The following is a 25,555-nucleotide window of genomic DNA, read 5'->3' on the forward strand; positions in this document are numbered from 1 at the left end:
AAGGTCAAGTTTACTTAGTACTGAGTTTTAAATGTCTGAAAAATACACTGAAGACAGTGCTGTCAAACAAGATATCCATGAAATCTATGAAAAGGTCTAATCTGCAACACAAATGTATGCAACATGTTGTGGGGGTCCCTGCCTCTTCTCTCTCTCAGCCAAGGGGTCCATGGCCTGAGTTGAACATAGTTGCACTGGCTGGGGTTCTAACCGAGGGGTCCGGGGCCTCTGCCTTCTGACACACGCTGACATTCACAAGTGAATGAGTCCTCTCTCAAGATATGGTGACTCACAGGGTTCACTCACTCACACACACATTCGAAAACCACATTCCACACACACACACACACACACACACACACACACACACACACACACACACACACACACACACACGCACACAAGCACACACGCACACAAGCAAATACGCACAAACACATACACACATACACACAGAGAAACATGTGACATTCAAATCTATTATCTAACATCCCAACACTACCAGTCCCGCCACACACATACAGTACAGTCTCCCGCCGCACTCCCCCTGCCACACACACACACACACACTCACACACACACACGCAGACACACAGCGTGTTGTGCGACGCGGTGCCGTGCTGAGGAGAGCATGCCTCCATTGTGTGGAGTGGTGGCCTGAAAAAGAACAGAGGGTACGAGCCCTGGACGAGCACGCCATCGCAAAAAGGACATATGCTCACACACACACACACACACACACACACACACACACACACACACACACACACACACACACACACACACACACACACACACACACACACACACACACACACACACACATCGAAAATCGAAAAGCCTTGAGTGCTCATTTAACATGGAGAGTGTAACAAACTGACTCTCAAGGCCTGGTACTTTTTGTTCTCGGGGGTGATGGTGAGGACTGCTGCATGCCGTGAATGAATGAGTGGACACAAATGATGATTGTGTCCACATCACGAGATTGCGCCACTCTCCGTTGTGTCGGTCCTTTCCTTCCTCTTTCTGTTTTGTTATACATCGGAGGAGCGGAAGGCCGACATCCGATGATGACCTATACGGTGTCATCAGCGGTCACTAGCCTAGATAGGAGACGTTTAAGAGATCAAGTCGCCTGCCACGATGAACCAACCTGGTCACACACCATTTAAATTGTCTGTCTTATGTTATCCATTTATATCCTCAGCATTCATTTTCCACGTGTTCCTTGTTAACTTTATCTACTGTATATCCTTGTATACATGTAACCAAATGGACCTTTACAGGTCCACTAATTGACTGTTACGTGCCACGTAGGTTTGTCTTCCTTCTCTCCTGTCTCTCCTTTCCTCTGTCATACTCTCAGGTCTGAAGTCACCATCTCATCAGCTGTCAATCAAACCATTACCTGGCCCCACTTTCATCCAATCACCACCAACTGCTGTCTATAAAACGCTGGGCCCCACCTAAATCTCAGTCTCTCCCAAACATTTGCCCTTGTCATGTAGTGTTGTTTTCGTAATCATTTCCCAGAGCAAACTTTTAGTCTTTTGTTATTTATTTCTCCTACTTAATGTAAAATGATGTGCTATATGCAGCTGCCTTGGGCCCGGGAAAGACAGAGGCCTCTATACACAGGCACCACATAGGTTGAACTTTGAGGAATTTTACTGATGGTTAACCCTAGAGGTGTCAGATGACCTACTCATCACTTGTTTTTGTAAAAGCATCAATACCACAATGTAGACATGCTCTGTTACACAAGTAAAAAGTCCTTGCATTTAAAGTGAATCACACACACTGGCCATTCACAGCGGTTGTGACATAATGTGTGTGTGACAGGGCTTAATTGTTGGAGGACAGCCAAGGATTCATGTCAAAAGCACTCTTTGATGTCCAAAGTAGCCACACAGTGCCTGCCATGTCTCGCTGCATCATGTGCTAGAGACAGGAGAGCCACAAGGAGGGAATAAACAAAGATGAAAGTCAGGACACCGGTATATCTGTCGTGAGTCATGACAAAGGCTGTCTGTCTTCGTGGATGTGCGTGTAAAGAAGGCTGATTGGCGTGTGCATCGCCTCGGTGCACAGCAGGTGTCCAACTATCTGGGTTTAGGTGTGACCGCACAAAAATAAAATCTCACCACTGAAAATAGCCCTAATGTGTGATTTGTGAAACACAACCAGCACTGTTTGTACTTAAATGTACTTAGTTACTTTACACAACTGGTGTAGAGCAAAATACAGAGCAAACTCAGGTCACAGCTCACAGCATAAATTGACAGATCAGACTGACTTACGTTGGTTAAACGGTCGCCCTTTTCCCTGGAAGCTGCCGTGGAGAAGATCTGAACGGCTACATTTGTGAAACACATGTCTTCCTTTTTGTAGCCGTGATAAATGTCCCTGAGCTTTGGCCACAACTGACCCTAAAAAGTGTGTGCGTGCGTGTGTGTCCATGTGTGCGTGGTGGGCTGGTGTGCAGCTGTCCATTCCAGAGTGGTGAGTGCGTGTTGTTGAACCTGCTGTAGTGAGTCAGACCACCAGACCCTTTATTATTATTATTATTATCATTATTACCCAACCACTCTGTCTCCTCTTCCTTCCTTCCCTAAGTTCCATTCCTCTTTATGACTCAGCCTGCCCCCTCCTCAAGGTAAAATAAGTGGTCTTGGGTAGGCTAGCTATATATCTAGACAGCCTGCAGGCTCTGTGTGTGCGTGCGTGCGTGTGCACGAGTGTGTTTTTTAATTCTGTGAAACAGTAGACGATGGTGACGAAGTGGTGACACAAATGAATGAGCAGACAACATTCAGGAATTGGAAAACAAGCTGACGAATGAGCTTTGGGGACAGACAGGAAGACCCCTTGGGGAGCAATGATTACTATCACAATATAGAGCGTTAATGTTTTCACAGTACGTGTTTTGTTTTAACCCAAAAGATATCACTTACAGCCCCTTTGAGACGGAGGAGTTCACCGTGTATATGAAGGATGTGAAACAGAGAGTTACGCCAGTGGTTCTCAACTTGTGGTTTGGGACCCCCAGGGGGGTCCCCAAATTATTTTGGGGGGTCCCTAGAAGAATAACTTAATGTGGAACATTGTTTTCTCACCCAACAGTAAACAAACCAACATAACGTTTAAGTGTATAGAGGGTATCTGCACATCTCTAAAGTGACAATTTAAGGACTTTTTATTACCTCTAAAATGAGAAATTAACATTGGCCAAATTGTCAAATATTAGATACAGAAATATAGAAAAATAGCTGATCGAGGCGTTGTGAGCATGTAGATCGGCTATTTTCACAATAGAACCGTGTTATACAAAATGTAAAGCCTCAACTTTAAGTACTCGTTAGGGTGGGGGAGACGGTCCCCATTTAAATTATGATTATTTTGGGGTCTGAAAATGTTGAGAACCACTGTACAACGTGACACAGTGTGTGAAAGCCGTTAGTTACCGGTCAGGTTGAGTGTGGAGGGGGACAGGGCCACCGGGTCGGTCAGAGCGTTGAGCGGGGCTCCGTCCTGCAGCCAGATGACGCGCACCGGGTCCGGGGGTCCGTGGGCCACGCAGCTCAGGCCCAGGGACACGTTGGCCACCACAGACATGTGCTGGGGCTCCACCGAGAAGTGAGGCAGACCTGAGAGGACGGCACAACGCAGAGACATGTTTAACACCAGCCATTCTCAAAACTATTTCATGTCAAGGACCCTCAAGGTATGTACTGTAAGCAATGGTAACATGTCCTTGTTTCGGACTCCCTTTGGTCCGACGACCTAAACATAACCTTAACCCTAACCCTAACCTCAGTAAAACTAACGCTGGTGAGTAACTAACCTGCCGGCGGTGTTCGGACCAACGGGAGTTCGAACCATGGAGCAGTCCTCGTAAGCGATAATGTCTGGCTGAGCGGTCGTTATTGAGAAATAAAAGTCCCGACAGCCTGATTACGACTTGCCGCACCCGAGCCGCGTAACTCATACGCTGAATTGGCAGTGCCCAGGATCAAACCCATGACCTTGTGGTCCAAAGGCGAGAGCTCTACCTGGACACAGCCGATCTAAAAGCTCATTAACTTGTGAGCTTGTACTGATGTAGATCATCTATTTTAGCCATTTCTGAAATACATGCTTGAGTGGTTAAACGGTTCCACATTTAAGTGGGGGGACCGTACAGGGGAGGTACATCCACTCTGAGAAGCACTGGACGACACAGGGACCGGAGCAGACTTCATGTAAATGGAGTGTGTGTGTTTATGTTCATGATTGCCTCCGTGGGGGGTGTCACACTACACCCCTACACCAGAGTGGTCCTGGGGGTCCACACTGCAGCTGGTTCTCATTCTAACAGTGATGCAGAAGTGGTGAGGGGTGCAGCACACATCACTGATACAACACTGTACCCCACCCACCCATACTGGAGTGTTGGGGGGCGATGTCCATATCAGCAAATTCAATTAAATTCAATTAAATTCAATTCAATTAAATTAAATTAAATTCAATTCAATTCAATTCAATTCAATTCAATTCAATTCAAGGAGCTTTATCGGCATGAGAAAACATATGTTTACATTGCCAAAGCAAGTGTCAAAATTTAAGGTCGCGGGTGCAAGCGGCCGAAATGGGTTTCCTCAGACGGGTGGCTGGTATCTCCCTTAGAGATAGGGTGAGAAGTTCAGTCACCCGATAGAGACTTGGAGGAGAACCGCTGCTCCTACACTTGGAAAGGAGTCAGCTTAGGTGGTTTGGGCATCTAGTACGGATGCCTCCCGAGCGCCTTCCTAGGAAGGTCCTCGATGCACGTCCCACTGGGAGGAGACCCCGTGGCAGACCAAAGACCAGATGGAGGGATTATATCTCCAAACTGGCTTGGGAACGCCTCGGTATACTCCCTGAGGGAGTGGAGGGAGTTGCTCGGGATAAGGAAATCTGGAGGTCTCAGTTGGAACTGTTACCCCCGCGGCCCGATTCCGGATAAGCGGTTGAAGATGGATGGATGGATGGATGTTGAAAATGTGGAACATATACATTACACAGTTGGAGGGGGTACATCATTGGCTAAACAGAGCTATGTCACATTTTGTCGTTATGTACAGTAGGCCTATAGGCATATACAGGGTATGAAGCTTTTTGGAACAAATAGCAGCATTTATTTTTTCTTAATACGATTTCAATAGTATACAAAGAAAAGAAAAGAAAAAGTGCGTTTAAAGGTAGCAGCTCTGTTTATACTGTATGTGCATGTCTGGATGTCATTCAATGGTTTGTAGTCCTTAGGGTAGTTGTATTCCCCTTCTTCTATCGCAACAGTTCACAAATCTTGCTGCTGTGTTCGCACATTGTTGTATTTCTCCCAGTAGGTATGGGATTTTTTGTGTGTGTGTGTGTGTGTGTGTGTGTGTGTGTAAACAGTGGGAAGTATGTGTCTCTGATGTCTTGGTATAGTGGGCATATCAGACAGGGAGTAAACAATTGGGATATCCATAGAACAGGCCATATTCCTGCAACGATCCCTCAAGTGTGTTACAACAATAGAGGCGTTTCATTTTATAGGATACATGTTAAACCCTGTTGTCAGTGAACTTCAAAGATTGTGTATTTCATAATTACAGTGTAATGACTCTACCAGAGATATGCAAGTCAAATGGATTGTATATGCATAATGTCCATTTATCCATCCATCCATGTATCAATATTTGTAACTACAAGAGTGTATAAATGCCAAAAAGACGGCTCCATTTGTACACACTTCAGAACTGGAAATGACTCAGGGAAGTTGGGACATGACTCATGTCTTTACTTATTTGTCGTTACACACTGAGGATTGTCCTGTGTGTGTGTGCGTGCATGTGTGCGTGCGTGCATGCGTGCATGTGTGCGCGTGCATGTGTGCGTGCGTTGAGTCCAGTGCTCACCCTCCAGCTGGATGTTGCCCGTGTCAGACAGCGTCTGGAGTTCTTCTGACAGCACAGCACAGCGGTAGGAGCCCATGTCTGGAAGCTGCACCTTCTCTATCCTGTATGGACAACATAACCATGAGAGACATGTCTGGAAGCTGCACCTTCTCTATCCTGTATGGACAACATAACCATGAGAGACATGTCTGGAAGCTGCACCTTCTCTATCCTGTATGGACAACAATATAACCATGAGAGACATGTCTGGAAGCTGCACCTTCTCTATCCTGCATGGACAACATAACCATGAGAGACATGTCTGGAAGCTGCACCTTCTCTATCCTGTATGGACAATATAACCATGAGAGACAAGTCTGGAAGCTGCACCTTCTCTATCCTGTATGGACAACATAACCATGAGAGACATGTCTGGAAGCTGCACCTTCTCTATCCTGTATGGACAACATAACCATGAGAGACATGTCTGGAAGCTGCACCTTCTCTATCCTGTATGGACAACATAACCATGAGAGACATGTCTGGAAGCTGCACCTTCTCTATCCTGTATGGACAACAATATAACCATGAGAGACATGTCTGGAAGCTGCACCTTCTCTATCCTGCATGGACAACAATATAACCATGAGAGACATGTCTGGAAGCTGCACCTTCTCTATCCTGTATGGACAATATAACCATGAGAGACAAGTCTGGAAGAGGCACCCGCTCTATCCTGTGTGTCAGTGGTTCTCAACCTTTTCAGGCTGCGACCCCCAAAATAATCATATTTTAACTGCGGACCCCCCCACCCTGACAAGCATTAAGAGTTGAGGCATTATTCATTTTGTATAACATGGTTCTATTGTGAAAATAGCAGATCTACATGGAGTCAAACAGTGCAGCCAAACAAACCTGAGCGTAGGGCTGTCACAATTATGACATTTTACATGGCGATTAATTGTCACTCAAATAATTGCAATTACATGTAATTGTGTTTTTGTTGTGGACAATCACATTTCTGTAGGCTTTGAACATGGCAGATATGACACATTACCTAAATATCCGAAGAAATTACTGGCGTATTTGACAACTTTCAAAAGAACATTGATTGTGGAAGCCGATCTACAAGCCGATCTACAAGCTCACAACGTGCCGCGATGCGACGCGTTGTGGGCTTGTAGATCTGCTATTTCCAGTATTTTTTTAAATATATGAACATTCTTCCACATGGAAACGATTGACGATTACGTAAAACAATTGCGATTAGACGATTATGTACTAATTGTGACAGGCCTACCTGAGCGTGCTGATGATCATCCAGCTGTCTCCGTCCACGGGGAACTGGACCTGGTTGGTGTCGGCGTAGTCCAGAGGCTGGCCGTCCCGCAGCCACAGCACGTCGGGCGGGTCCTCCTCCTCGCCCCCCTGGCCCTTCAGGCTGCACAGCAACGTCACCGGCTTCCCCAGGGAGGAGATCACCGTGATGGGGCTCCGCACGAACTCCAGCTCTGTGAGATGGAGGAAATGGTTGGTGAATTTGGAGGTTTTTTTACATTGCTGATATAACGTTCGTAATCTCCATATGTATTCATTTATTCGTACGTTAACACCCTACTTTATCATACTACTGTGTCACACAAAAGCATCAAAAGTGGCAGATCCACAAGCTGGAAAAGCCTCTCAAAAAGCGGCGCGGAGCGTTTTGAGGATTTTAGATCTGTTACTTTTTCTATTCTTGAATATGAATCCTGAGAAATAACTGTTTTGGACCCAACAGAGAGGATTCATTATTTTATTTCTAATTCCACCTGAGTTCCTGGACCTGGATTTTGTGTGCCTCTGTTGCACATTTTGTCCTCTTTTTAACTCTGAAAATTTGCAAATTGAACCAAATGGACCCATATGTTCCATTTGTACACTCTCAGAGAGTTACAGACCAAAGTGTCCATTTGGTTCCGGTCATTTAGCTGGAGACCCCCTGAAGCCACTTAAACCCCACTGGGGGGTCGATCATCACATGACCCCAGGCTGAGGACCAGACCAAGACCATCAGTCACATGATGTCAGAAGTGTTTTTCTGACTGACAGAAAGAGACAGCAAGGTTCACATTTTCCATGACTAATCTTTAAGAAAAAACACTCTGGTTTACCTGATGTTTAGTTCTGTTTATTTCATGACTTGACTGGTGAATAGTGAATTCCTGGTGAATTACAAAGTGGTTCCTGTGTAAATATGTCGAAAAGCTCCCTACGATCTCCTTTTAGTTGACCTTGTACCAGTGATTTGTACTGTCATGAAACTGTACTTTTTCCTATGCAAACTTGTAATACATTCTTCAATCAATCAAAATAGCCAATCACAATCGTACTTGGTTATGTGGTTACCGAGTTTGTACCGTGAGTCACCCATCCCAAGTATCATTGGCCCCAATGAAATCATGATAAATGATATCCAAATGGAGCTGCTTTAAGTTAAACTATGCATTTGGACATGCTTTATGATTTTATGTTTTCGCACCTTACGCTGGCACTGAGTGGAGTACTCAACTTCACTCATCTCAACTGAAAATCTGAAAAAAAAAGTGAATTTAACATGACCAGGTCAACCAGTGTGCTGTACAGGTTAATAAACAAAACGAAGCAATGAAATAGCAGCGTATAATAGCAATGAAGTAAAAACAAAACAAATCACACCCGTGTGAAGTGGAGCTGTGTGTGTGTGTGTGTGTGTGTGTGTGTGTGTGTGTGTGTGTGTGTGTGTGTGTGTGTGTGTGTGTGTGTGTGTGTGTGTGGATCATGTGTACCGATTTTTGTGACATTTGAAGAAAATATGTAGGAAAAGGAGCAAAAAGTGTGTTTTGGAGAAAATTCAAGATGGCGGAAAATCTATCATGGCGCAAATGGGCGTGGCCTATATGGGGAGATGCGTCATGACCCAAGGAATCCAGGGAAAAAATATTTTTAATTTTCCGACCTACGGTTCAAGAGTTACAGGCCAAAACGTAAAGTGGGGTGTTATGGCGCCACCATGCGGCCAAATGACACAATTATTTTTTATTTAATCCTTGAAATCATTATGAACCTCCTCTCCAAGTCTTGAAACTCTAGCCCCTATGGTTTGCGAGAGACAAATAATTGAATGTGAGTTTTTGCGATTCCCATTATAAGTCAATGGGGAAAATTAATTCACTAATAAATTAATATCAATTAAACTATAGAACCTTTCTCTTAGAAAAGTAATAGCCCACGATTCCCGAGTAAGCCGGTCGATTTGACATATGGCGCGAGTGTGTGGTGGCAAAACTGTGGGACTAGTGGCGTGCCGAAGTTTAGGAAGTTCAGGCTACATACACACACACAGACACACACACAGACACACCCACACGGCCACGTATAGGGAGCCTGTGCTTCACACAGCTCCAACAAGACATATGGGTGCTGCTTGCTGCCCTGGCTCAGCTGTCACTAACGGCCAGGCAGAGAGTTCTGTCATGGTCACCTGACTGATGCTGTGGTCAATCATATGGGCCTACAGTACTGGCAGCGACAAAGCAACAGACTACATGTCACTTTCAATGGGAAGCCATGGCAACATGCCTCAGCCGTGCTCTGTAAATCGCAGATCTACAAGTTCACAAATGTGACGCGTTGTGAGCTTGTAGATCTGCTATTTACGGCATACAAAAACAAGTGTGCAACTAAGTAAAAAATCAGGCAACACTGACACATTGCGTGAAGTCTTGTGTGACGCGTTGTGTGACACGTTGTGTGACACGTTGTGTGACACGTTGCGTGACCAGCTGCAAAACAAAAGTTGAGCTGGCTTTTTTTCAGCGCTCCAATGAATGAATGGCACAGTGAGGGGTCAGTCACTCACTCGTGTTTTTGTTTTTCACCATTTCCACTCATCCTTCCCTCTCAGCACAATTCCTTCTACGTTACGTAGAGGGAAGAACAACTCACTCTTGCTGTTATCAAGTTCCCTGTGCTGTTTAATGCTTTTTTCATTCATTTAGGCAGCATTTTCAGCAACACTTCGACGGAGGTTGGCAGCAAATACACACTGTCACACTTGGTCATTTAAAGACAAGAGTGTTTAAGTGGTTAATGGCTTAATGATTAAAGGACCACTTTGCCCATTTTTGACACCGGCCTACATTCATATAATTGGTCCTCATTAACGCTCGTTATAAGACTCGTGTGGAGTTCAGAAACCTGGGACCCATGTTTGGGTCGCAGACCAATATGTATGGATCCCAAGTCTTCCTTTAAAAAAGCATTATTTAAAAGATTTGTTCTTCTTTTTTTAAAGAAAATCACAACTGTTCATCAATTTAATTCCAACATATTTAAAAACAAATTATGAATAAATTAAAATCAATCAAATAATTCCAATACATGTTTGAGAAGTAGTGACAAGTTTGAGTCCTGGGCAAATAATGTACTTTCTCCTTTGGGTCTTGCGCTAGTACGTTTGGCAACCACCGGCCTACATACAGTATATACAGTATCATGTTGAATTGCCTTGTTATTGATATGTGTGCTTTACAAAATAAACTTGCCTTGCCTGTGTGTTGAAGAGGGCTTTAAAGTGCTTAGTAAATGCTTTATAAACGGCCCAAACATCCTTAGAGTAAACAGGGAAGCAGGGCTGTTTGTGAACTTTTGACTAGTTTCACTTCATCCTCTTCATCTTGTGGTGGTAAACACACTCTGCTCATAAAAGCAGCCATGCACAGCTTACACTGATATGATGGTGATAAGGACATGGTGACTCTGGGTTCACGCGCACTGATCAGCCTACACCAGTGGTTCTCAAACCTTTGAGATGTAGCCCCCCAAATTGGCACTTATTAGCTTATTAGATTCTCAACCATTTTAATTTCAAGGACCCCTCCAGTTTGACATGCATACGTCTCTAGAAGTGATTCTCCACCATTTTAAATTCAAGGACCCCTCCAGTTTGACATGTATTAGGCTACGGACACCCATTTAATGGCATTTATATCTGTGAGACCCCCATTTATATTGTGAAATCAATGTAACTCTGAGAGTGTACAAAATTAATGAGAGTGTACAAATGTGGAACCATTTGGTTCCTACCAATCATTTAGCTGGGGACCCCTTGGAACTCCCTCAAGGACCCCTGAGGGTCCCCGGACCCCACTTTGCCTAGATGGCCCCAATGGCCTAGAAAGCTTTACTTTAACCATGCCAACCTTTTTTGACATGTGGATTCCTTTAACATATCGTCACTGTCGGGCAGAAACCTTGTATCTCCAAGTTTCAAATTGGTAATTTTTTTCGCAAAGTAAAGCCCTGCTTCATCATACAAGACCATCGCACAAAAGTAGTGAAAACAGCCGATCTACAAGCACACAACGCCTCGCACCGTGTGCTTGTAGATCGGCTGTTTTCACTAGTTTAACTCATTTTTAAAATGATAAATGCAAAACGAACGGTTTTGGACATACAAGGTTTCCACCCGACAACGACGATATAAAGATATTAGATTTTAAAATGTGTTCTAACTCAAGTGGATGGCAGAGCCATGATCTTTATCAATCGTTTTGCTGTCAGGCAGAAACCTCTTATCTCAATATTTTAACTTTTTTTTCAGTTTTTTTCCCAGCACATGTTTAAAAAAAGACCACTATGCTCCTTTGATTCTCCTGAGTAGTTGGTCTTAATGGTTTTGATCACCTCCAGCTCAAATTCCTTCCCCCCAGTATCAAATAAACGTTTCCTGACTGATGTTCCCCTGTCTCCTGACCCTGACTGATAGGACGTTTGTAGAGGAGGGCCCGACTGATAGCGGCACAATGGCTCCTTGTTGCACAGAGACGCCTCGTCTGATTGGTCGACATGGGTGAGAACAGGCCTTTCTAGTCTCCCGACGTCCCTCAATCAGACGGCAGTGAGGAGGATATGGGCCCTGCACTGCGCAGTGAAACTCCTCGCTGGTCATTTATCCATTTGGGTCCTTATTATTTCCCCCGAGTCATGTCCTTGTTTCCCTGAATCACATCCTTATTTCCCCCCCTGAGTCCCTAAAACCGGAAAATAAATGTGTGGAACTTAAGCAGCATTTTGTTTTTTATGCACCACATATAGGTATGGGACAATAATCGCTGTTATCGTTTATTGTGATAAAAAACACGGTAATCGCATTGTGGATTTATTGTGAAATCGTCCTCCGTCATGCACTGGGATCAATTCACTTTTATTTGCAGAGCTGCATATCCAGTACCACTTAAACCCTCTTTAATTGGTAAAACGGACCTGTAAATAACGTACTTGATACAGTCTTTTTTTTTTCACTCTACCAAATCTCTTAAAATAATTGCCGATATACGGCGACGCGTTGTGAGCTTGTATTTTTCGGCAAATGTTCCGCCCCAGGATAATGGATTTTGGGGATATTTTGATTATCGCGATAATATCGTAAATCACGATTTATTTGGTCACAATAATTGTGATATGAAATTTCATATCGTCCCATCCCTAACCGCATATCTGGAACACACTCCCAGAAAACTGCAGGCCTTCTGTCACTCTTATTTTCTTCTAAAACACAACTAAGGACCGCTGCCTTTGATTGAGTTACTTTTATTTGTATTTCTCTTCTGCACTGTAACTGTTATTTGTTTTACTTATTTAGTTTTATGAATCCTAATGTCATTGTAAAATTGTGTTTTCCTTTGCTTGTTGTGACTGTGTAAGACTGCCTTGCCTTTTCCTTGAGTCACGTGTAACTCTGAGAGCATACAGAATGTATGTCGATCGGCCCGGGTCCATTTGGTTACATTCTGTACACTCTCAGAGTTAAATTAACCCTCATAGTTTTACAGTGTGCCGTTGCAGCCGCCAAGCGCTCTGCACATCTGCTCAATGTCCAGGACGGGAGGTTGGCTGCGTGGGATTCCAAAATATGACAAGAATAAATGTCTCCCTCTTAATCTTTCCAGTCGTTTACGGCATCGCCGAGCAATGAAAGGCATTTCTCCGCCTGGCGAGGCCCGAGGATGTACATTCACTTGTCCAAAGAAAGAGTAAACACGTGCACGAAGGTAGCAGGACAAGACAAGACAACATTCTTCTGGGGGTAACAGAGCATGCACCACACAGCTACAGTCAGCTGTTTTGGGGGATATTTTCAACCAATCCCTCCCCTAGAGATTGCTTTGAGAAGCATGTCAAAGAGCTGATGATGAACAGGTTTTCCCACCAATTTGCTATACAGGGAAAACAGACCCACCAGGGACGTGCTGGCCATTGGGAAAAGCGGGACAAAACATGATCTGAAATGGCAAATCTTTGAGTAGCAGCAGCGCTATAGAGAGAGATCTCTCTCTATAGCACGCAATGAGGGCCTCTCCAACTCTTTTTCCCGGGCTGAATCAGGGGCCCAGCATGTCCCTGAGACCCACAGATGATGCCATATAGCCACAACACTGCGTACACTGGGGTGAGTCAATAACAAGCTTCCGCTGCCTTAACCCAGTGGCTTTTTTGATACACTCGGACTGAAAGACCTGCTAAAAACACTCTCCCAAGTACACTGCCCTGCATTTTCTGCAGTTTATACATTACAGCTTAGCATTCATCACCATAATCACCATGGACACAAAGCTCAGGTACCTTCAGATGTGCCATTTCAAAATGTCACACGTCCTGCCATTTGCAAGACAGATTTCCAGTGGATTGGCAGAAGATTGAGCTTGTAGATCAGCTATTGACCTTCTCTGACTTCAATGGGAATGCTTTTTAATGGGAATGGAGTGGTTTCTTGCCATTTGTGGGTTTCTGCAAAAATACGCTGCATAGGAGGACTCAAGCCCAGCCTGTGCAGAGCTGGACTGGGTGGTGAGGATGGGGGGCTCTGAAACCTCTGGCCAGCCCAAGTGACCCTCAACAGAGTAGTCCCACAGGGCTGCTTTCTGAGGCCCCTACTCTCTGCACAGTAGGTAGGTTGGTAGGTAGGTACTTTATTGATCCCCGAGGGGAAATTCAAGCGTTACAGCAGCTCATAAAGACATCAATGAAAACACATGATGATAATAAATATCTAAAAGAAATGCATCTAAGTTTAGTAAGTTACTAAATAACTGACAAACCAAACCAAAACATTACTAATAGAGTACACCCATGACTGTGTGGACAGACTAGACATGCCCAGCTCAGACATATAGTGGTCAGATTTGCTGATGCCACAGTAGAACGTGGCAAGTGGCTACGTAGCCACAAGGCCACTGACCGTAGTCTGCCAATAGCATGCATCCCCCGGACAGTCAGACTATGTGCAAAAAGACCAGGGGAAGTCAAAGGAGCACATCACTTTTTTTTTTTTTTTTTTTTACCAATATCTTTGTATAAATGGTCCAAGCTAATAGAAACCTTTCTCTTCCAGGGAATTTTTCATACAGAATATAGAAGCCGTTATTCGCGCATCAATTTCAAATAATAATAGTAATTTTGTTTGGAATGACCAAACCTGCCGACTGATGACGTCATTGACGGCGGGGTTTCTGAACTTCTTTGAGACGCAGACCCAAGACCAATCACATGAAGACAATGTAGAACATGGGTGAAGTAAAGTGCTCCTTTAACAAACACTGGCGAAGCTACATACACTCTTGATGTACGTACACACACAGATGTACATCCAGCCACAGATAAAGGAACGAGTGTGGACTTGGAGTCAGTATGAGCAGCATAGAGGCTCTTTCACTGAGACACTGGCTGTAAAGACGTTCTCAAGCTTGTCAGCCTTGCCCTCCGAGCCCGTTTCATGGCCGCCCTTTGACCTGTGAACCCTTTGGCCGTGACCCCAGAGGGTTTGTGTCGCCCTAACTCTGTGTGTGTCATATATAAACACATACTTCATTCAGCTTGAGTTCACGCCTGATTTATATGCAGTGGCGCGCCAGTGGCGCACGTGGAAAATACAGCAGATCTATGAGGCTCACGACGTGCATGTGGTGTTGCAATCCGCTGCGAGTGAGCTCATAGATCTGCTGTTTACGTGTGCGACATAGGCGCGTATTATGTGCAAATCAGGTGTAAACACAGACTGATCCACCACTTAACAGTATAGTAGAAACTAACTCTGACTATGGTTGTTCTACTGGTTGCACTGTGAACTCTGTAAATGGTAAATGTATATAGCGCCTATATCCAAGGTGCTTTACACAGATTGTGCATCACATTCACCCATTCATACACACATTCATACACTGATGGCAGAGGAAACCATGTAAGGCACTAACCTGCTCACCGGGACCAACTAGGGGTTCAGACTCAGAGTCTTGCTCAAGGACTCTTCGATACTAACTCTGGGGGAGCCCGGGATCGAACTGGACCCTTCGGGAACCCTCCGTGTTCTAATGACGGTTTCTCTACCCCTGAGCCACTGCCGCCACTGTCACTGTCATTTTTCTTTTGCATTGCACTGATTGTATTGGACGCTTCATGTGTTTTGGGGCGAGGATACAGTGAGGACACCATAACTTTTTGTTGTTGTGTTGTGTTTTTCTGCATAGTGCAGTATAGTTAGTTGCATATACTGTAGGTGCATACTATTGCATGCTGTTGTTCTGTATTGACTGTGCTTCTTATTGATTTTCTTGCCTTTGTGTTGTTGTTTACGACAGTACTTTGTACTGTGTAAAGTAGTAATAAACGTTAACTATTTTCCCTAACTTCTGTGGGTGAACAATTGTCTGATGGTGTGACGGTTACAGACCCCGAGAAACATTGCATAGGCATGTGCTAATGGGGATCCATCATAAAGTAAAGTACAACGAAGTCAATATAAAGCGAATATCAATCAATGCCAAATTATGAACGAGCGATTAATCTGTGCATAGCTGGAAGAAACATCAACAACAGGAGTTGTGTGCTCTTGGGAGCGTGTAGCATGAAAATGTGTGCAAGGATAGACGTGCAAAAACAAACACACACACACACACACACACACACACACACACACACACACACACACACACACACATAGACGGCCAGACACACTCATGCACGTGTCCTCTCTTGCACACACACACACACACACACACACACACACACACACACACACACACACACACACACACACACACACACACACACACACACACACACACACACACACACACACACACACACACACACACACACACACACACACACACACGTCTTGCTCTGGGAGCGTGCAATAAACCAAGAGGCCCGACTTTGACTCTTTGCTCCACCGCCTCTCTCTCTCTCTCTCTCTCTCTCTCTCTCTCTCTCTCTCTCTCTCTCTCTCTCTCTCTCTCTCTCTCTCTCTCTCTCTCTCTCTCTCTCTCTCTCTCTCTCTCTCTCTCTCTCTCTCTCTCTCTCTCTCTCTCTGTTCCTGGCTGTTTAATAAAAAAAAGCATGTTCTCTTCTTTCCACTGACTTTAAGCTCGGCTGATTTCTTTGAGAAGAAGAGAAAAGAAAAGAACGAAAACAGAAAGAAATACCAGACATTCTGTCTCTTTCATAGTTACACATTCTCTATTCAGGCTTCTTAACAGAATGCTAACGTTGCTAGATTGAACAGGCCTCGGTTAAAACGGAGAGAGAGAGAGAGAGAGAGAGAGAGAGAGAGAGAGTGTGTGTGTGTGTGTGTGTGTGTGTGTGTGTGTGTGTGTGTGTGTGTGTGTGTGTGTGTGTGTGTGTGTGTGTGTGTGTGTGTGTGTGTGTGTGTGTGTGTGAGAGAGAGAGTGATTCACAGCAGTTTAACTGCTCCATCTCGACTCTTTTGTTCCCTAATTTCCCCCCTAAGGTCTCACTTTCTTCCCCTCTCTCTCTCTCTCTCTCTCTCTCTCTCTCTCTCTCTCTGTCTCCCTCCTATTCACTCTCTTCTCTCTTTTCACTCTCTCAGCCTCTCTCCCCTCTTTTCACTTTATTTCCCTCTCGTTCTCTCCTTTCTTTCTTTCTCCCTCTCTTCCCTTTCCTCTCTCACTCTTCCCTTCTCTCTCGCAGTGTTTTCTTCCTCAATCGCTCTTCTCCCTCTCTCTCTCTCTCTCTCTCTCTCTCTCTCTCTCTCTCACTCTCTCTGTTTTCTTTCCCTCTCTCCCTCTCTCTCCCCCCCCCCCTCGTTCTTCCCAGCTCTGTCTCTCCCAGCAGCCACAGTCCTCAGATGTTAAATGTCAGTGGAAGAGACGCACACTGCAGCCTCCCCGAAAACATCCAAACACAGGCCCAGCTTTTAGCTCCCGCTCTCACACTCACCACTTTATCTTTTCTGCCTTTTAAAGGCGCATAACTCAGGTCACACCCCCCCCACCCCACCCCACCCCTCCACCCCTCTCCATTCACCCTCCTTTTCATGCCATTCTTGGGATTCATCGCTAGACATTTTGCCACCTCCCCTCTCCTCCCGACCCCCCCCCCCTTCTACTCTGTGTGCCCCCTTTACCCCCATCCATCATACTGCCGTTCTGGTTTGAATCACTGCTCTGACTCGCGCTCCAATACATTCTCTGTGTGTGTGTGTGTGTGTGTGTGTGTGCGTGCGTGTGCGTGTGCGCGTGTGTGTGCGTGCGTGCGTGCGTGCGTGCGTGCGTGCGTGCGTGCGTGCGTGCGTGCGTGCGTGCGTGCGTGTGTGTGTGTGTCTGTGTGTGTGCGCGCAAAATAAATGCATGTGTGTGTTAGAGAGAGAGAGATAGAAAGAAAGACATAGAGAGAAATAACACTAAAAGTGCTTCTTTGGCTTGTAATCTCAGGGTAACATCTTTGTGCCATGATTTAGCACATATGTTTAGCCCCCTCATCCTGGCAACTCTGTTTTGGGCATGACTCATTATCGTTGAAAACAGTCACAAACTCTCATAAAGAAAAACAGCAGAGAACCTCTAAAGAACCATGTTTATATCCCATAGAACAGTGGTTTCCAAACTATTTGAGGGGGTCCCCAGATGATTAGCTTAATATGCAACATTGTATTCTCACTTACAGTAACAGTAAACAAACCAACATACAGTAAGTGTACATGTTGGTTATCTGCACATTTATAAAGTGACAATTTAATGACCTTTAAGATCGTTTTAATACCAAATTGGCCAGATTGTCAAATATTACTTAAGAATGAGGCAAACATTGTGAAAAGTAGACAATCTACAAGCTCACAACGCCTGGCAGTGTGGTTTGTCTATCTTCAGCTCTGTGGAGCCGAGTCAAACTAAATGTAATAATAATGCCTACAATTCCAAGTGCTTGTCAGGGTGGACGGGTCGACCCCATGCAGTTCAAATATGATTATTTTGGTCGGGTTGCGGCCTGAGATGTTTGGGAAGCCTTGCCATAGAAGCACTTAAAAGCAGCAGCATTTCTTTGTGCAGTCAGTGCCTCCATCTCCTCATCCGTATAGCAGAGATGCCACCTTTCATTTGCCAACGGGTCTGAGCTGTGTGTAACTATTCTGCATCCAGCTTAAGGCAAGACCCAAATTCAGAGTGAACATTTTTAACTCAAATATTTGCTTCTGGGGGTCCCTGGAACAAAATATTTTGAGATGGGGGTCCGCGGCCAAATACATATCATTTTGGGGGTCCTTGACATGACAAAGTTTGAGGACCAATGATAAAGGCTGATTCTACAAATGTCTTCTAAATCATAACGGTTTTCAAAAAAAAAAAAACGTATGTTGCTACCGGTATAATTTCAGTGGTTCTCAAACTTTGTCATGTCAAGCAAGGACCCCCAAAATGATATGTATTTGACCACAGACCCCCATCTCAAAATATTTTGTTCCAGGGACCCCCAGAAGCAAAAATTTGAGTTAAGCCCTGAGCTATAGATGCAGAATATCTATTCTCCATCTAGCTTAGGGCCTCAGACCCGTTGGCAAAAACGATCACGCAGCAGAGATGAGCAGACATGGTGTTCTGTTCCAGGGGTCTGCGGGCCCCTCATCATGAAGCATGCATCCCTGGTGCATTGAGATCAGAAGAAGGATCTCCATGATGATAAGAACACATGACTGCCACCACCGGGCCCCCCAATGGGCCCCCCAACAGGTGGAGGCCCCAACAAGGCTGAAATCACACACCTGATCTCAAAAGGTCAGCAGTGCTGTTACAGTAAATGGCACTCTGAGCCTTTATATAGGAGTGAGCTCTAAATCCTCAACAGGACAAATACACACTTTTGTTCGTCTCAGGTTGATCCCATTCAATTCCGCTATAGATCAGCTGTTCTCAGATCAGGGGTCCCCAGCTAAATGATAGATAATTAGAAACCAAAGGGACCCTTATGGGTCTGTAACTCAGAGAGTTGACAAATGGAACCAAGTTTGTACACTCTCCGAGTTAAATTGACATTGATTTTACAATATAAATTAGGGTCTCAGAGATAGAAATGCCATCAAATGGGGGTCTAATGCATGTCAAACTGGGGGTCCTGCTAGAGCCGTAAAAATCTCCTTGGTGGCATATCTTTTCAAATGGGGTTCCAAGTGTTAATTTGGGGGTCCTTGACATGAGAAAGTTTGAGAACCACTGCATGCGCTAGATCAGTGGTTCTCAACATGGGGGCCGGTAACCCACAAGGGTCCTCGAGTGTGTTCCAGGGGGTCCCCAGCTAAATCGAATGAAAGGAGAAGGCACAGCAATGTGCATTTTGATCAGAGTTTCTCTTTTATCTATACAGTACCATCCAGAATGCTCCAGAATGTCTTTACTGTCTACCACTGGCCAGTGTATACTGTATACACTGGCCAGTATAGACAGTAAAGAAATTCTGTACCAAATGACAGACCATAATCACAACAAAGAAGGTCAACAATAAAACACAATGCTTAGATCAGGGTCCCAGATATCAAAGACGTGATCATATTGGAGGTCTTTGACGCGCAAAGGGGTTGAGAATCACCAAGTCAAACGATAAATGCACAGCCATAGACAAAAGTTTGTTTACTAACTGTACAGATTCCCAAGACTTTCAGCCTCCTAAACATGCAATGTGTTTGTTTTTTACTCCACAGGTTTCGTTCTTTTGTCATTTTACAATTCATTAAAAAAGGTGGGCGGGTAAAAAAAAGAGAAAAACAGTTTTGTGAGTACAGGCACTGTGTGGGTTTTATGAGCTTTGAATTGCCCAGATGTTTTGCAGCGGTTGTTCTATAACGAGCCCAGAGCTAATTGATTTAATGGGTGGAGAACAAAGCTCAACTAATTGCTCATCACGCTGTTTTTACCATTAAATGTTCAAGTTTACCAGCCATACACACACAGGCAGCCAAATCCTCAGTGGGCAAACACTGGAATCAAATGCGCCCTATAGCATCTCTAACTTCTGAGAGTGTACTCATGCCCATAAGGGTCCATTTGGTTACATGTGTAGTGTACACTCTCATGGTTAGACATGTCTCAGGGAAATAAGGAATAAGGAAAGAAAATACGTTTAAAGGCCCATTCCCACTGGGCCAGATAACAGATAAAAAAATCTCTTTCTCCAGATATTTTTTTCCATTCAAAGTGGATGGTAGATACAGATAAAAAAAATATCTGCCACAGATATTTATTTTATCTGTGGCTCTTTATATGAGCACAAGGGATACAGGCTATAGCACTTTGGATGGCACTATAGGACATCTGGGCACCTCAATGTAAAATGTTCTATTTTGTCCAAAATGTAAAAAATAGATATATTTGAAAAATGGTTTTAAGTAATTAAGTAGGCTGTACATGATGTGATCAGGCTAATTTCTTGTTTATGCCCAAAATGAGTGGATATACAGGTTTTTGTAGCAATTGCAGAAATATTAGACCTTGACGAATGTTTAAGCATGTTCTTCTAGTCATGTATACTTTACTTTAAAACATTAAAGCATTTTTCAAATATTTTATTATTTTAGCACTTTGAAAAAAAAAGAAAAAAAAATAGCCAATTTAACACTGAGGTGGCCTCCTTAGTGCTTATAGCTACCCTGTTACCTGCACAAGATGTACAGTAACAATAAAGTAGCCTATATCTGACTCTGGGAAACAATAAGGGGGGAAATGTTTAGGCTACACAGTGTTTGACATTGTTTTTGTTGTATCCAGACTGGTTTGATTGATTGAACAATTTATTAGAAGGTTGCATAGGAAAAAGTACATGTTAATGACTCACTGGTGAATCACTGGTACAAGGTCAACTAAATGGAGATCCTATACGCTTACGGCTTATTTACACAGGAACCACTTTATGTATCTCATATAGGCCGCCTATTATAATATTGAAAGACAGACGGATAGAACACAGTAGGACTTGTGCTCAGTGGGAGGTGTAAAGTGTAAAGTGCACTTCTATGAACTTACCTGTCAGTTTACCAGCAGTCACTGCTCCCAGCCCAGCCATCAGCCCGACTAGAAGCAGCAGCAACACTGATGAAGATGACCACATAGACATAGTAGTCCCGCTTCTTAAACGATCCGCCCGTCTTAAAGTCTTCATATTGTTCCTCATGCCGAAGTGATGATTGTTATAATCCATCCTCAGTGAAGGCTTCATCACCGCATCTCAACCACAGCAAAGAAAAATAACAAAACAAAACAAATCCAAAACAAATCACAGCTCTTCTCTGATGCGGGATCCTTCAGGTATTTCAGGCTCTTCTTGTTGATCGTGTGATGACGAGAGTTTAGTGATCGGATGATTAGGTGCTCGTCTTGTGTGAATTAACCCGCCCGCAGCTTAGGAACACAACCAATAATAGTAGCTAATTAATAAAAACCCTAATAACAACAAACACCGCCGCCGCACAGAAAAATAATTAAGAGCTCAGATCAGAAGGAAAGAAAGAAAAGAAAAAAAAAATAGAAAAAGCTCTCCACCGGCGCTAAAAGTCATTGAAATGATAAGACCTGTTTCTCTGAGTTGAACTTTCTCTCTCTCTCTCTTTCTCTCTTAACTGACTGGAGTGGTTGGTATTTTTAACCCGCTGAATCCTCCTGAAGACTCTGTTTGTATGTGTAACTCACTCACTCACTCACAGTGTCTCTCTCTCTCTCTCTCTCTCTCTCTCTCTCTCTCTCTGATCAGTAGTCTCTCTCTCTCTCTCTCTCTCTCTCTCTCAGTTCTCAAATTCCTCGACTCAAGAGTTCTTTCCACCCTGCTTGCTCTGCTCTCCCTCCCCTTTCCCTCCCTCCTCCTGTGTCTTTCTGTTTTTCCCCCCTCGCCTCCCCCCCCCCCTCCTCTCTGAATTCAATTTCCATTCAATTCAAAAGGGCTTTATTGGCATATAGTGTTTGTGTGTGACATAGTGTGGGCTAATTGTGAAATAAGAAACAATCAAAATAAGAAATATGCACAATTAAAGTTGTAGTTCACCCCCAAAATGACCTTTTCTATTGATTACTCACGCCATGGAGACTTTAGTTCAAATCAAAAATATTTTTTGGATGTGTCGCATTCCTAAGACAAAAATTAGATTACAATAAATTGACCCCCATTGATTTCGAATGGGATTTCGGATGGGGGCCCAAATTTTCTAATGGGGACCCAAATGCGGGGACCCAAATCCGGAATCAATGGCAGTACATTTACTATAATACATTTTTTGTCTTATAGGAATGCGACAAATACAAAAAATATATTATTGAACTCAAGTCTCCGTGGCATGAGTAATCAATAGAAATAAAAGTAATTTTGGGGTGAACTACTCCTTTAATAATCTCTCTCTCTCTCTCTCTCTCTCTCTCTCTCTCAGTCTCTCTCTCTCTCTGTCTCGGATGTGAGAACCCCCCCAGGGGTCTTCAGGACAAATCCCCCCTCTCTTTTTAATGACATCCCCATTCCCCAGTCAGAACCTGCAGTAAACATCTCTCCCATGTCCCTGTGCTGCCGCACACATTCTTCAACAAAGAACTAATTACCTCAGCAAGTAGTGTCCTGTTGGGAAATGCACGGTCCACTCCTTTCCATTGAAAGGATTTCCCCATCCCCAGCAAAATGGTCTTTGGGCTAGTTAGAGAGATGCTTAATTCCTACACAAGTTAAGGGGTATTTTTCACTTTAAAAAGAAACTCTTCTGGGGTCATTTTCTGGCTTAGGTGCAACCCAGACAGTTTTTAAGATGCTTGCCTTGATTCAACTTAAAAACTCCATTTTAACTATAGGCTATGTTAGCCTAGACCAGGGTATAGGCAACCTTAGGCATGGATGCCAACATTGGCACAGGGGAGGGTGATCAGTGGCACACTGCATGGCAGAAGTGTGAGAGAGAGGATTTTTATTTTAAAGTCAATTAAATTAAGTCAAATAATTTGCAGCAAATTACATCCTGCTCACAATTCTACATTTATTAAAATTCTGAACTTTGACTGGGGACTGGGGAGGGAGTCGGGGAGTCTAATGATCATTATAACAATGTCCTGACAATCAAAATATTTTGAAGCGGTGTCATTACAATGTATGTTGACATGGCACACTGACTATCTAGAAAATAAAAACATGGCACTTCATTTCAAAAAGGTTGCTGACCCCTGGCCTAAACCGATTGAAAACACCCATTCCTGCTTGTGGTGACTGCATGATATCGTCCTTCTAATGGGTTGTCTAATGGGTCACCAGCACTTTCGCCTATAACATATTCGCCTACACGCATTTGGTCCTTTCGCCTGGCATTTTCGCCTTGGAGGAGAGTCTTTTCACCTACCTGTCTGAGCCATTTCGCCTACCCTCAATTCTGCTGTCAGACTGTCCATGTTTGCAAATTATCTCTTTGTCATTTAAATATTATAGTGACTGTGACAGTGGTGTCAAGTGAATCTAACAGTTTACTTGACATTTATTATTTACATCACATTTTATTCCTAAAAAATGGCAAAATAGTTTTTTATGCCTGTTGACAGGCAAGGTTGATTCTATAGGCTATTTAGGTGTAGCATATCTTATATAGACCTATATAGGCTAATAGCCTACATATATATTTTGTATAGCCTAATGTTAAAACAATAATAGACCTACAACACTGTTCATTTTGCAATACTGTTCAATCCTGCACCAAAGAATGTATAGTATCGGGACATGGATTAATTAATTATTTGGGCGCACCTGATTCCAATAGCTCTGTATTTATGTGATTACTATGGAGTGCATAGGATAGCCGTGTGTAGGTTTGACATGTAACACCACTGTCACAGTCACTATAATATTTAAATGACAAAGAGATAATATGAAAACATGGACAGTCTGACAGCAGAATTGAGGGTAGGCGAAATGGCTCAGACAGGTAGGTGAAAAGACTCTCCTCCACGGCAAAAGTGGCGAAAAGACCTGGCGAAAATGTTATAGGCGATTATGCCTGACACCGTCTAATGCGTGTGAACAATAATTTCTTTTATTTATTATTTATTCGTTTATTGTTATGTTTTTAGGAGGTTCCAGGGGGTCCCCAGCTAAACAAAGAACACTTTAACCTCACCATCGTTTCACCACCTAGAGATGGACTCACTGTTTCCCAAACAGTGGGTCAGGACCCATTTGTGGGTCACGGACCAATTCTTTATGGTTCACGACTCGAGTAAAAATCTAATTTTCTTTTCCTATATTAAAAGAAAAAAAGAAAAACAAATATATATAGTCAATCTACAAGCTCGCAACGCGGCACGAAGCGACTTGTGGTGTGCTTGTAGATCTGCTATTTTCACTAGTTTCACTAGCCTCCCAGGGCAAACCCCTCCCTACTCAACCTGAAAAGTTTGACAACCTCTGATGTAGAAGAATGACTATAATCACATGTTTGTTTATCCCTCCCCACCTACACTATTATAGAAGACAGTTGTTTCTAATCTAACAACCAAGATCTTCTCTTATGGGGGTCTCATGGCATGTGGCAACACGTCTATTCAAAGGTGGGGTCCACTGTCTTAATAGGTTTGCATTTGGGGGTCCTTGACATGAAAATGTTTGAGGACAACTGGTTTTTAGGCACCTCTAATGGTTATATAGCACCAGCCGACAAAGGTGCCATATATCACCTTTGGGCGCTACATAGGACTTGAAAGATAGGTGCTATATGTAGCAGCAAAAGAGGTCACCCTGTATTATGAGACAAAGGAGCCACTTTACTTGCTATTTTAGCCCTGCTTTTGTTTCTAGAGCAAGGGAGTCCTCAGAGTTACTACAGGGGGTCCCCCAAATCTTTGTGTGATAGAAACCTTTTTCCTCCTTTTTTTTATATATAACCATTTGAAACCCAGTGTCCATATTCAGAGAACTTTAGCCGAAAATAGCCGATCTACCCGATCTTGTAGGCTATTTTCGGCAAAGAGCTTTGATGTAGAGGGGTAAAAAGAGCAGACTAAGTACAGAGTGAAATGTCAAGTTTATTAAGTGTTGACGGTTCAAGTGGTTAAATATCTGAAAACACAAATTGACATGAATCCAAAATACACTGATGATTGTGCTGTCAAATGATGAAACTATATGGTATCTATGACAAAAAAACACTCTTCTAATTTCAACCCCATCCATCCACACTAGAGAGCAATGATCTTTTTATTCAATTCAAAATGTAATTTGTGGGGGTCCCTGCTTCATCTCTCTCTCTCGACTAATAAGGAGTCCTTGGCCTGAAAACATTGAAGACCCCTGCCCTATATTATGAGACAAAGGAAGCACTTTACTTGCTATTTTAGCACCAC

The 25,555-nt window shown here is 43.6% G+C and overlaps 1 protein-coding gene across 1 annotated transcript in view; it reads right to left on the bottom strand.

Moving 5' to 3' along the window:
* The window catches only part of axl (AXL receptor tyrosine kinase), a gene marked incomplete at its 3' end in the record, with an annotated part of 66,112 nt that extends 44,760 nt beyond the window's left edge, over nt 1–21,352 (bottom strand). Inside the window, exons 1-4 of the mRNA XM_080732003.1 lie at nt 21,227–21,352; nt 7,201–7,411; nt 5,922–6,022; nt 3,465–3,647 (exon numbers count right to left, since the gene is read on the bottom strand). Coding sequence (XP_080588129.1) covers nt 3,465–3,647; nt 5,922–6,022; nt 7,201–7,411; nt 21,227–21,317 — 586 coding nt within the window. The 5' untranslated portion in view covers nt 21,318–21,352. The remainder of the gene's footprint in view (nt 1–3,464; nt 3,648–5,921; nt 6,023–7,200; nt 7,412–21,226) is intronic.
* Between the last annotated feature and the right edge of the window lie 4,203 nt (nt 21,353–25,555).

The sequence above is a fragment of the Nannobrachium achirus genome (genome assembly GCF_963921795.1).
Source record: "Nannobrachium achirus genome assembly, chromosome: 8".
NCBI classification, from domain to species: Eukaryota; Metazoa; Chordata; class Actinopteri; order Myctophiformes; family Myctophidae; genus Nannobrachium; species Nannobrachium achirus.